This window comes from Eriocheir sinensis, unplaced genomic scaffold (genome assembly GCF_024679095.1).
Source record: "Eriocheir sinensis breed Jianghai 21 unplaced genomic scaffold, ASM2467909v1 Scaffold1218, whole genome shotgun sequence".
In the NCBI taxonomy this organism is placed as follows: domain Eukaryota; kingdom Metazoa; phylum Arthropoda; class Malacostraca; order Decapoda; family Varunidae; genus Eriocheir; species Eriocheir sinensis.
In genome coordinates this window covers 61833-75000 of record NW_026110539.1, presented here as the reverse complement: position 1 = coordinate 75000, position 13168 = coordinate 61833, and the positions used below count along the sequence as shown (strand labels likewise).

The following is a 13168-nucleotide window of genomic DNA, read 5'->3' as shown; positions in this document are numbered from 1 at the left end:
CTTATCCAACCTTTCCTTAAAATGTTTCTTGAACAAACCACCTCCTCCTCCAGTCTGTTCAATGCTTCTGTGTGGGTGTGTCCCTTCCCCCAAAAGAGAGAAAGAGAGAGAGAGAGAGAGAGAGAGAGAGAGAGAGAGAGAGAGGAAATAGGCTGCTCTCTCTCTCTCTCTCTCTCTCTCTCCGTGTCAATGAGGTGTCAAATCCCACATCTCTCTCTCTCTCTCTCTCTCTCTCTCACACACACACACACACACACACATATAGATAGAGGAGAAGAGAGAGAGGAGACCTGACAGCGGTGTACAGGGTGGCGAGCGGGGTGGACAGAGAGGACCTGTGTGTGTGTGTGGAGCGAGAGAGAAACGAGAGGACATGGAAAGAAGTTTAGGGCGACCACGTGTAGGTGAGATGTGAAAAAGTTTAGCTTCCCAAACAGAAGCTGTGGAACGGACTGGAGGAGGAGGTGGTTTGTGCAAGAAACATTCAGGATATTAAGGAAAAGTTGGATAAGAGAGGATATGGAGACCGGACAGCATGAGCGTAGATCTTTTCCCGTATGTCACAACTAGGTAAATACAATTAGGTAAATACACACACACACAATTGACCATATGAATCAATCAGTCCCTACTGTTGGGCTGCTGAGGCGGACTCTAGACTCCTTCCACACTGAATTTGCAAAATTGTTCAAGGATCTCAACAACTTCCTGTCGGCTAGGAGTGGTAGGGATGAGAGCCCGTTTCGGACTCCCCAGCGGCGAGGAGCCGTTGATTTCATTGGCTCGCTTGCACCTCCTTTCTGGTACGGCCAGTCAGGCCCAGATAGACGTCATACACGGGAAAATCTCCCATCTCTACACTCTATTGGCGGAAGAGAGACGTCAGCTTAACCTCCATCAGGAAGTCCTCAACGCCACAGTTCGGGGTCATGTTCACTCTGCCATCTCCCGTCTAGAGTCAGCCTCGGCTCTGGCTCCGGCCATCGTCCGTCAGTTCTCACTGCAAACCTTGCAAATCGAGGGGGAAATGCGTATTTTGGAGACTATCCTTCTCATTCACTTAGTAAGCTGAGATGCAACTCTTTTTTCAGTTACTTTAGAAAGAATGGGTAGGATGGGACGCTATAGGTTCGTTTTCATTGCCAGACTTAAAAATAGGTATTACAATGGAGTGCTTCCACGGTGTGGGGAAAACTCCACTTACAATTGAGGTGTTTATGATGCAAGTAATGTGTGCATTGAAGGGCGTCTTTTAAAAATTTAAAAGGGATACCGTCTGATCCGTAAGAGCCACTATTATTCATGTGTCTGATAGCTAAAGTTATTGTTTCCCAGCTTGTGGGTTCAGGCCCAAACATGTGAATTACTACTATGTGAATTAATGCCATGTCTTAAATTTGTGTGTAATGGTTGTAGTATTAAGTCTGCATCACTTAAGTTCTGTTGAGATTTTTCAAATGTACATTTACCCACTTGAGCAAAAACAGTATCAAAATGACACGCTGTCACTTCATTGTAGTCTTTGATGTGTTCTTGCTGCCAGGAATCACTTCTCTAATAATCTTCACACATGAGCGCTGTGTGTGTGTGTGTGTGTGTGTGTGTGTGTGTGTGTGTGTGTGTGTGTGTGTGTGTAATAATAACAATAATAACAATAATAATAATAATAATAATAATAACAATAACAATAATAACACTCACCTCTATCTGGTCAATGCACTCCCTGACAATGGTGGGCAGCTGGATGCCATCGTGTGCCGGGCAGCGCTGGACGGCCAGGCACAGTGGCACTCCAAACACTGGCACTGCCTCTGGGGGGGGTGATTAGATAAGAGATAAATAAATCAACCGGTTGATGTGAAATTAATGGTCTGCTCACAGAAATGGCACAAACTGAAAATGCCTTAATAATCTCTCTCACAGAAACACACTTAACAGAGGAGATTAGGAAAGCAGAAATAAAAATACCACACTTTGTACCACACAGGACGGACCGACCAATTCAACGGACAAAAGGCGGGGTCATCACTTAGCCATTTTGCAGCTAGAACAAAAGTACTTTTCCAGGAATGAAATATGTACACAGAATCACTGGTACTATGCATTCAAGACATTGACTGGGTATATATACAGACCACCAGCATGCCCAACAGAGAAATTTATGACGCAACTAACAAAGATAAAAGATATCATTGGCTCGCTACCACTGCCCATGCCCACCCTTATACTTACTGCAGACTTAAACTTTCCGCTAACAGACTGGAATTTGGAGTGTGTGTATGGAGGAGCGGAAGACATGAGGACCCAGGCAAAAGCTGTCATGCACTTTGCCGAGGAATACTGCCTCAATCAAATCATCGACACTCCTACAAGAGGTAAGAACATACTAGACATCGTTATGATAAATAATGATGATATTATATTAGGGTGAATAAAACTAATCTCTCTGACCATAACATCATCACCGTGACTACCAACCTACCTACAAATACACATCTTAGACTGTCCAGTGAAATGGAGCAGGCTCCTAATTTTAATTTTAACCAACTCAACTTCCTAAGCGAGTCAGTCTGCTGGGACAGTATAAAGAAAGACCTGGGTGAGCTAAACTGGGATCTACTCATGAGGGACTGTGACCCTGAGGCCCAATATGATACAATCATTAACACATGCTTGAAAATATCAATGTACCACTGAGGAGGCCGTCTAAAAAGACCTCTCCTTTCAATGGTAACATACCAAGAGACCGAAAAGTACTAATGAGAAAAAGAACAAAACTAAGGAAGAAACTCAGTAATACCAACTACACCAAAATGCTGACCCAACTCGAAAACTAAATTGCCATTATAGAAGAAAAACTTAAAAGATCAGTTGAATCAGAGAATGACCGGAAAGAAATACAAGCCGCGTCATGCATCAAAACCAACCCCAAATACTTTTACAAATATGCTGCTAACAAATCCGTAGTGAGAGCGAGTGTTGGCCCACTGACTGACGTACACGGCCAACCCATAAACAAAGCCCAGGATGTCGCTGAAGCACTACTGATTCAGTACAAAAGCGTCTTCAGCAAACCCATGGAAGACAAAATTGCCAACCTACCTATGGACTTTTTCAACCAAGGAACTGATCAAATATCACACCTGACGGACATAAGCTTAAACAACGACGACACACAGCAAGCAATTAAAGGGGTGGCCACTAATTCGGCAGCTGGCCCCGATCAATTCCCTGCAGTACTTCTTAAAAAATGTGCTGAAGAGCTGAGTGTTCCTCTGTTAAATTTTTATAGAAACTCTCTAGATTCTGGCATAATACCAGAAAAGCTAAAAAGTGCATTCATTACACCAATATACAAGGGAGGGTCAAGAGCAGAGGCAAAAAACTATCGACCAGTTGCCTTAACCTCCCATATTATTAAAGTTCTAGAGAGAATTATGGTTAAAAACATGTCTGCATATCTAGAAAGCAATAACAGAATGAACCCGGACCAACATGGCTTTCGTACTGGGCGCTCGTGCCTCTCACAGCTTTTGGCCCACTATGACTCAATCGTAGATAAGCTTGAACATAATGCAGATGTCGATGTGGTCTACCTTGATTTTGCGAAAGCTTTCGGCATGGTAGACCATGGCATTTTGTTACACAAGGCCAGACAAACGGCCATTACGGGAACACTCGGGATGTGGCTGCACTCATTTCTCACTGGCAGGACTCAATGTGTAGCGGCTGATGGTGCAGTTTCTCAGTCATCGAAAGTTGTCAGCGGGGTACCACAGGCTAATTACAGTGAACTGCAATTAGCGCGAGCCACCATCTTCCAAAGAAAAAAATTAATTAGCGCGAAAGCCTGTTAGCGCGAGATCAATTAGAGCGATCCGCAATTAGCGCAAGGCACCATCTACCAAGAAAAAAATTAATTAGTGCGAAAGACTCAGTTAGCCCGGCCGCCCCTCACGGCGGGAGTCTTTTCTCACTCCCCCAATAAACGTATCTATTCATCGCTGACCTCTGACTCCACCTCTCACCCCAACAACAAGCTTTTATATTAATGATGAAAACCTTCGTAACACACACACACACACACACACACACACATACCATTTTAGCGACCTGCCCTGAAGCCAAGACTGTTAGTTCACGTGTACGGCTGGGCGCCCAAAACCTGAGGAGGAAGAAGAAAAGTTAGGCCCATGCTCTTACATATGTTGGCACACAAGTAGGCCTACACATATTTGACAAGGCTTTCACAGGAGTTGTGGGTATGTCCACGGGTTCATTTATTCTCTTTTCTCCTCCATATATTACGTTTAGCTGGCTCAAGTGGTAGTTTAGGGTTACCAGCCCTTAGTAGTACTTGGCGTATTGTCTTTTCTGACCCCAAACTATCGCCCCATAAAGATAACAATATGCATTTATAATTATTGTTAACATCGGTAATTACTGATGCTCTTTTTTGCAATATTTATGGGCCAGAAACAGAAAGATACAATGTTATGCCTACGGTAAGCTGGTAACATTGAGGGGAGTGAGGGAGAAAAATAAAGCTTTGTCCTAGGGTCACCTGGGTGTTATTCTATACATATACCGTCCCTGGCACCAATGACTGGCATCACACTGATTCTGGCACCACACAAATCTATGCCACTATGAACACTGCCTGGCATCACATAACACCTGACCCCATGTCACAGGAGAGGGGTAGGCAGGTCAGGTAACAGGACAGCCTAACACTGGGTAACTAATCTGTCTTGCATCACATAACACTGTCTGTGGCACTGTTAACACTGCCTGGCACTCCAGGCCCACGGGTGATAAAAGAGGGGAAGGACACTCAGGAAGATATTGCAGACCAATGAGTTACATGAAGACTGGCCAACATTACACCCATCTATAAGAAGGCTGATACAAATGAACCAGGTAATTACAGACCTGTGAGTATGATAGGATAGCCAAAGGGTGTGTCTACCAGCCCACCAAGGCCCATCCATCTACCATGCACGCCGGTTGAATGGTAGGGAAAAATGTTACAGCTGGTTGAATGAAAATGGGAGGATTGGAAAATTTTGAAATGCCTAACTTCGTACCACTATAACTGCTGCCACATTGGAGTTAGGAACACGAATTTTAGTAGGAATAAAGGTCAACTACCACACTAACTACCACGCAAGCTACATCCACCTACCACACATACAAGCTGAGTTATATACAAAAATGTTAAGTGTTATGACATTCAGAAAAATATAAACATAATTTTTCACTCCCCTAAATTTGACCTGCTATAATTCCTACCACACTCAAGTTAGGAACACGAACTTTGGTAGGAAGGAAGGTCAACTACCTCTCTAACTACCACGCAAGTTACATTCACCTAACACACATACAAGCTGAGTTATATACAAAAATGTAAAGTGTTATGACATTCAGAAAAATATAAACATAATTTTTCACTCCCCTAACTTTGACCTGCTATAACTCCTACCACACTCAAGTTAGCAACACGAATTTTGGTAAGAATAAAGGTCAACTACCACACTAACTACCACTCAAGTTACATTCACCTAACATACATACAAGCTGAGTTATATACAAAAATGTTAAACAGTATGCCATTCAGAAAAAAATATCCAGGATTTTTCACTCCCCTAACTTTGACCTGCTATAACTCCTACCACACTCAGGTTAGGAACACGAATTTTGATAAGAAGGAAGGTCAACTACCACTCTAACTACCACGCAAGCTAGATTTACCTACCACACATACAAGCTGAGTTATAGCAGAAAACGTAAAGTGATATGACAACCTTAAGAATTAACTACCACCACCACCATAACTACTACTACTGCTACTACTACTACTACTACTACTACTTACATTCTGAAGTAGACTAGCACTCCTATGAAGACTATCGCCAGGATGAGCCCGAAGAATAGTCCGATGTAGAGCCCGGTGTTGCTAGCGGTAGAAGTAGAAGTAGTACTCACACTACTACTACTACTATCGGAGCCTATGGTGTTGTAGGCATCCTCTGGACCTGGAATAGTACAAAATAGTTAATAGTAATAGTAGTATTCATGGTAGTAATCTGTCTCTCTCTCTACTACTACTACTACTACTACTATTACTACTACATCTGGGAGGGTTAAAAATAGTCTAGTTAGTCTTAGGATAGTCTTATTACTAGTATTCAACACCCAACATAAGCTATTTCAACTACTACTACTACTACTACAACTACTACTATTACATCTGGGAGGGTTAAAAATAGTCTAGTTAGTCTTAGGATACTCTTATTACTAGTATTCAACACCCAACATAAACTATTTTTACTACTACTACTACTACTACTACTACTATTACTACTACTACTACTACTATTACATCTGGGAGGGTTAAAAATAGTCTAGTTAGTCTTAGGATAGTCTTATTACTAGTATTCAACACCCAACATAAGCTATTTCTACTACTACTACTACTACTACTACTATTACATCTGGGAGGGTTAAAAATAATCTAGTTAGTCTTAGGATAGTCTTATTACTAGTATTTAACACCCAACATAAGCTATTTTTACTACTACTACTACTACTACTACAACTACTACTATTACATCTGGGAGGGTTAAAAATAGTCTAGTTAGTCCTAGGATAGTCTTATTACTAGTATTCAACACCCAACATAAGCTATTTTTACTACTACTACTACTACTACTACTACTACTACTACTATTACATCTGGGAGGGTTAAAAATAATCTAGTTAGTCTTAGGATAGTCTTATTACTAGTATTTAACACCCAACATAAGCTATTTTTACTACTACTACTACTACTACAACTACTACTATTACATCTGGGAGGGTTAAAAATAGTCTAGTTAGTCCTAGGATAGTCTTATTACTAGTATTCAACACCCAACATAAGTTACTTCTACTACTACCACTACTACTACTACTACTACTACTACAACTACTACTATTACATCTGGGAGGGTTAAAAATAGTCTAGTTAGTCTTAGGATCGTCTTATTACTAGTATTCAACACCCAACATAAGCTATTTTTACTACTACTTCTACTACTACTACTACTACTACTACTACTACTACTATTACTACTATTACTACTTACCCAACACACACTTCGGTTCTCCACCCAACCACTCGCCCAGCTCGCCACATGACCTCCGGAAGGTCCCCCCGACCAGCCTGTGTTCCGGTAGACAGTGATATTCGACCAGGCTACCGTATTCCAGGGTCTGGTTGAGTCGGACTATTCTACCATTATCCAAGCCTTGTGGTAGGTCGCAGGTCACATCTGGAAGGGTTAGGAATAGTCTGGTTAGTCTTCGGATAGTCATGTTAGTAGTATTCAACACCCAACATAAGCTATTTCTACTACTACTACTACTACTGCTACATCTGGGAGGGTTAAAAATAGTCTAGTTAGTCTTAGGATAGTCTTGTTACTAGTATTCAACACCCTACATAAGCTATTTCTACTACTACTACTACTACATCTGAGGGGGCTAGGAATAGTCTAGTTAGTCTTAGGATAGTCCTGTTAGTAGTATTCAACACCCAACATAAGCTATTTCTACTACTACTACTACTACTACTACTACATCTGAGGGGGTTAGGAATAGTCTAGTTAGTCTTAGGATAGTCCTGTTAGTAGTATTCAACACCCAACATAAGCTATTTCTACTACTACTACTACTACTACATCTGAGGGGGTTAGGAATAGTCTAGTTAGTCTTAGGATAGTCCTGTTAGTAGTATTCAACACCCAACATAAGCTATTTCTACTACCACTACTACTACTACTGCTACTACATCTGAGGGGGTTAGGAATAGTCTAGTTAGTCTTAGGATAGTCCTGTTAGTAGTATTCAACACCCAACATAAGCTATTTCTACTACTACTACTACTACTACTACATCTGAGGGGGTTAGGAATAGTCTAGTTAGTCTTAGGATAGTCCTGTTAGTAGTATTCAACACCCAACATAAGCAATTTCTACTACTACTACTACTACTACTACTACTACTACTACTACTACATCTGAGGGGGTTAGGAATAGTCTAGTTAGTCTTAGGATAGTCCTGTTAGTAGTATTCAACACCCAACATATGCTATTTCTACTACTACTACTACTACTACATCTGAGGGGTATTAGGAATAGTCTAGTTAGTCTCAGGATAGTCTTATTACTACTATTCAACACCCTACAAGAGCTACTACAATCACCTACTTACTGTAACTACTACTACTACAACTACTATTACTTACATTCACAGCGTGGTTGACTGCCACTCCAGATACCATTACTACCACACTTCCGCTGACTATTCCCGACTATCCTCCCCTTTTCGCAGGAATAGTCCGCTGTAGCCTCCACTCGGCCACTATCCTCCACTACCACACTTAAGGCAGTAGTCAGCGTTGTAGTGAGGTTGGGACACTGGACTTCTGTAGGGGAGAGAATAGTATTAGTAGTAGTATAAGTAGTAATAGTAGTAGTAGTAGTAGTAGTGGCCTTGTGGGGTGTCGCATAGTCGGATAACAGGCCTTCTAGACACCGTGGGGATAGTCTAAAGTGTCCAGGGATAGTAGTAGTAGTAGTAGTAGCCTCATGAGGACAGTTCCTGATGTTGCTCCGTTACTAAAACCTCTGGAAGATGCTGTCAGAAACACCTTCATACCGGCGATAGCAAATGGGAGATGTCCCAGTGACCAGGAGAGAAGATTGCTGGAGTTGCCGCCAAAAATGGGTGGGCTCGGCATCACCAACCCACAAAATCTGGCCGAGTCTGAATTCGGGAACTCAATCCGAATCACAGCCTCCTTGACCGGATATATTACCAATCAAAATGAAAGGGGAGAAGACAACCCTCAATATATTAGGTCACTAAGGAATGAAATCTCCATAAACAGAGAAGGAAAACAGAGAGACACTCTGAGTGACCTAATGAGAGAACTCCCAGAAGACACAAGGAGGAGGACAGATATTGCACAGGAAGTGGGCGCTTCAAACTGGCTAACCACACTACCTATCAGGGCAAAAGGCTTCAACTTAAACAAAAAAGAATTTACTGATGCCCTTGCCCTCAGGTATGGCTGGCCAGTGGATGGGCTCCCAAACATGTGGCTCACCCTTCAACCAAAATCATGCCATGACATGCAAGCGAGGAGGTCTCGTCTGCATGAGACACGACGAAGTAAGAGACATAACAGCTCAGATGCTGAAAGAAGTCTGCCACGACGTGACTGTGGAACCCATGCTGCTCCCTCTGCAAGGCGAACACCTCGCCAGACGCACCGCTAATGTTTCCAACGAAGCACGAGTGGATGTTAGCGCCAGAGGGTTTTGGACTCGTGGACAAAGGGCATATTTTGACATAAGGATCTTTGATCCCATGGCCCATTGCCACAGAGACCTGACCCTTGATGCAGCCCACAGAAGAAACGAGCAAGAGAAGAACAGAGCATATGAAGAAAGGATACAGAATGTGGACCAGGGCTCCTTCACCCCGGTAGTATTCACGACGGCAGGAGGGATGGGACCAAGGGCGCAGAGCTTCTACGCAAGACTCGCCGAAACACTGGCGGATAAGAAACAGCAGCCAAGAAGCAGTGTGGTCGCCTGGATGAGATGCAGGCTGTCCTTCTCCCTCCTGAGGTCAGCCTTGGTCTGCCTGAGAGGAACCAGGTCGCCTGCACCCAAAACCACCCACATTGCCGACCTGGACTTTGAGGCGACGGCGGTTGATAGTCGTATCAACCACAAGCTCTGTTAGCTTAAAAATAAAATGCTTAGTAAAGTTTGTTATATTAAATAAAGATGGTTGTCGGCCACAGTCATTGGCGGGGTGGGGCCAATGAATTGCTTTGTGAAAGGATATGAGAGAATATACCGCTCACAACGCAACTCTAATAGATGGAGGCCCGTAGTAGTAGTAGTAGTAGTAGTAGACAGATAGTTAGATGTATTGAAGGTAAATAATCCTGGGTTAAATAATTAATACTGATACAAAACCTGTACCAAAATGGTGAACCACTAAACCTTTTTGAGTCAACACGTTTCATTTCAATTAATAAAGATATCAGTAAAGAAACAACAGTCCCAATCCTCATGCAAGAGTTAACCAGCATCCTCATTCCTTCATCCCCTTCATGGCAAACTCCCGAACAGTCTTCCTTGGTCTGTACTTCCTCCTGCCTATGACTTGAACTCTTTCAAGAGGAGGGTATGGAGACACCTCTCCTCCTGAAGCTGACCTCTCTTTTGGCCACTCTGATAAACACAGTGAACAGCAAGCTTTCTTTTCTCAATAGTACTTTCTTTGCCCCATGACCTGCTTCCTCTGCCGTAAAAAAATATATACATAAAATAATTTAGATGTTACTACGCTATCTTCTGGTATGTGGGGCCACATAGCACTTCTGTACAGGGTCAAATTGCATCTCTCTACAGTGGGCCTAGGCAGAAGTCTTACTGTACTGGGTCAAATTACATCTCCCTACAGGTGGGCCTAGGCATAATAAGTCTTACTGTAAAGGAAGCAGCCCAAGGGAGAACAAATACCACTAATAATGATAAAAAAGCCTGGTGCTAACTATGGAGAATGTGGCCAAAAGAGAGGGGAAAATTTTGTGAGGTGTGTTCATACTCTCCTCCTTATTAAAGAGTTCAAGTCACAGGCAGCCTGGCACCAGTCTTTGCTTTCTAAACTGCTGCCCTCTTTCGGATTCTATCCCTCTCTGTTCCTCTATCTCCAGTTTCCTTTCCGGCCGTTCTATCTCTGCGGTGGTAGACGGTCACTGTTCTTCCCCTAAACCTATCAACAGTGGTGTTCCACAGGGCTCTGTCCTATCACCCACTCTCTTCCTGTTATTCATCAATGATCTTCTTTCCATAACAAACTGTCCTGTCCACTCATACGCCCTCACATGGAGTATGCCTCTCACGTGTGGGGGGGCTCCACTCACACAGCTCTTCTGGACAGAGTGGAGTCTAAGGCTCTTCGTCTCATCAGCCTTGACGTGAGATTAACTTTAATTAACAAGAGTACTACATCACAGCAGTGCGAATATTCCTCTGTACAGGGTCCTAGGGTCACATGGGTGTTATTCTATACATTTGCCGTCCCCGGCACGAATGGCTGGCATCACACTGATTCTGGCACCACACGAATCTATGCCACTGTGAACACTGCCTGGTAACATAACACTGTCTGTGGCACTGCATATTAAACACCCTGGCTGAGCCCACATCACAGGAGGGGGGTCACACCAGGTAGGTGGTTAACAAGACACTGTAACACTGGGTAACTAATCTGTCTTGCATCACGTAACACCTGCTGAACATGGAGCTGTCGGTGGCACTGTTAACACTGCATAACACCTGAGAGCCCACGTCACAGCCCGTCACCTTAACACAGTGACGTAACACAGCCAGTAACAGCCCTATCATGTATCCAGGTAACAGAATACTACTAATGTCACAACGTGTAACACTCTCTGGGATCACGTAACACATTTAAACACTGCTGCTGCCACGTCACACACTCGTCCGTCACATGACGTAACTCTGTACTATGAAGGTGAGAAACACTCACGGAAAGCGATTAATCTTTTTTTCACCTTTAGAAGCAGAGCAGCAGCAGGGCCTGAAACCTCATCAACGGTAACATGATTTTGGGGGCGGTTGATGCTTGAGGTCAATGAGTCACATATTTGACAAGGCTTTCGTAGGCGTTGTGGGGGACATTTCCAGAGGTAGATAATGACCCTGGTGGTAGCTTGACCCTTCCTCTGTACCATCAACGTTAAAAGTCACTCACGGGAACACGATTCATCTCCTTTATGACCTCTTAAGAACAGCTGATACGGCGCGGGGTCAAAACTCGTCACCTATAAACACGTATTTGACAAGGCTTCCGTAGGCGTTGTAAGCATTTTCAGGGGTATTCAATGACCCTGGTGGTAGTTTGACCCTTCCTCTGTACCATGAACGTAAAAATACACTGTCTTACCGCCAAAAACACTGCAAACACCTCTCAAAACACGTCGTGAAGGAGGAACTGCGTGGACGATCAGCTGTGTTATGATTTTTTACCGCGCACCGATGCTAGATTATCGTACTCAGAGCCGCGCATTTACCGTTTTCTGACCCATACCTGATGCCAAGAAGCCCCAATAATTAACCCTTTAAACAATAATCATATGTGAAGGCGGTTATTTGGGTGATAAAAGCAGTGTGGGGCTCAGAAGTCGGCAGGTGCCCCGCACTGGACTCTCGTACTTGAGGTGAAAGTGTTATACTTTGGGTCCCTAGAAAAATAAAAAAAAATAAAAAGCGGCCATGTCCTGCAAAAGGCGACTAAACGAGAAGGAAACGAGACGAGGAATCCATTTCTGGCCTCGGCATAACGATACACTAAATATTAAGGGAGATATCGGCACGGAAAACTAGCGTGAAATTATCAAAAAAACATGAAAATCAATTATATTTATGTTATTTGAAGCTATTTTCATGCAAACGGCGACTCTTCTTGGGTAAAATAAGACGAGGAATCCATTTCTGGCCTCGTCATAACGCTACACTCAATATTAAGGTAGATATAGGCCCGGAAAGCTCGTGAAATTCACCCAAAACATGAAAATAACCTATATTTATGTTATTTTCATGCAAACGGTGACTTTTTTTTTAGTAAAACGAGATGAGGAATCCAATTCTGGCCTCGGCATAACGCTACACTCAATATTAAGGAAGATATTGGCCCGGAAAGCTCGCGTGAAATTCCTCCAAAAACATGAAAATCAGCTATATTTATGTTATTTGAGGTTATTTTCATGAAAACGGTGACTCTTCTTGGGTAAAACGAGACGGGGAGTTCATTTCTGGCCTCTGCATAACGCTACACTCAATACAACAGAATAAAAGATAATACAACAGAATACAACAGAATAAAAGAGAATACAACAGAATACAACAGAATAAAAGAGAATACAACAGAATAAAAGAGAATACAACAGAATAAAAGAGAATACAACAGAATAAAAGAGAATACAACAGAATAAAAGAGAATACAACAGAATACAACAGAATACAACAGAATACAACAGAATAAAAGAGAATACAACAGAATAAAAGAGAATACAACAGAA

The 13168-nt window shown here is 42.7% G+C and overlaps 1 protein-coding gene across 43 annotated transcripts in view; it reads right to left on the bottom strand.

Annotated features, from left to right (window-relative positions):
- LOC126989568 (CUB and sushi domain-containing protein 1-like) overlaps positions 1–13168 on the bottom strand; it is a 70228-nt gene that overhangs the window by 15429 nt on the left and 41631 nt on the right. For 16 of the 43 annotated variants that reach the window (XR_007743442.1, XR_007743462.1, XR_007743440.1 and 13 more), the window contains 4 exons: positions 8288–8467; positions 7128–7313; positions 5876–6035; positions 4102–4165 (listed from right to left, as the gene is read on the bottom strand). Coding sequence is in view for 6 of the 43 variants with exons in the window: in XM_050848140.1 (XP_050704097.1) it covers positions 1704–1811; positions 4102–4165; positions 5876–6035; positions 7128–7313; positions 8288–8467 (698 nt within the window). In the remaining 37 variants the exon portion in view is untranslated. Of the gene's footprint in view, positions 1–632; positions 1009–1701; positions 1812–2232; positions 2367–3596; positions 3818–4101; positions 4166–5875; positions 6036–7127; positions 7314–8287; positions 8468–13168 lie in introns of those variants that run through there. The other 27 variants (XR_007743450.1, XR_007743444.1, XR_007743446.1 and 24 more) reach the window with 11 other exon arrangements.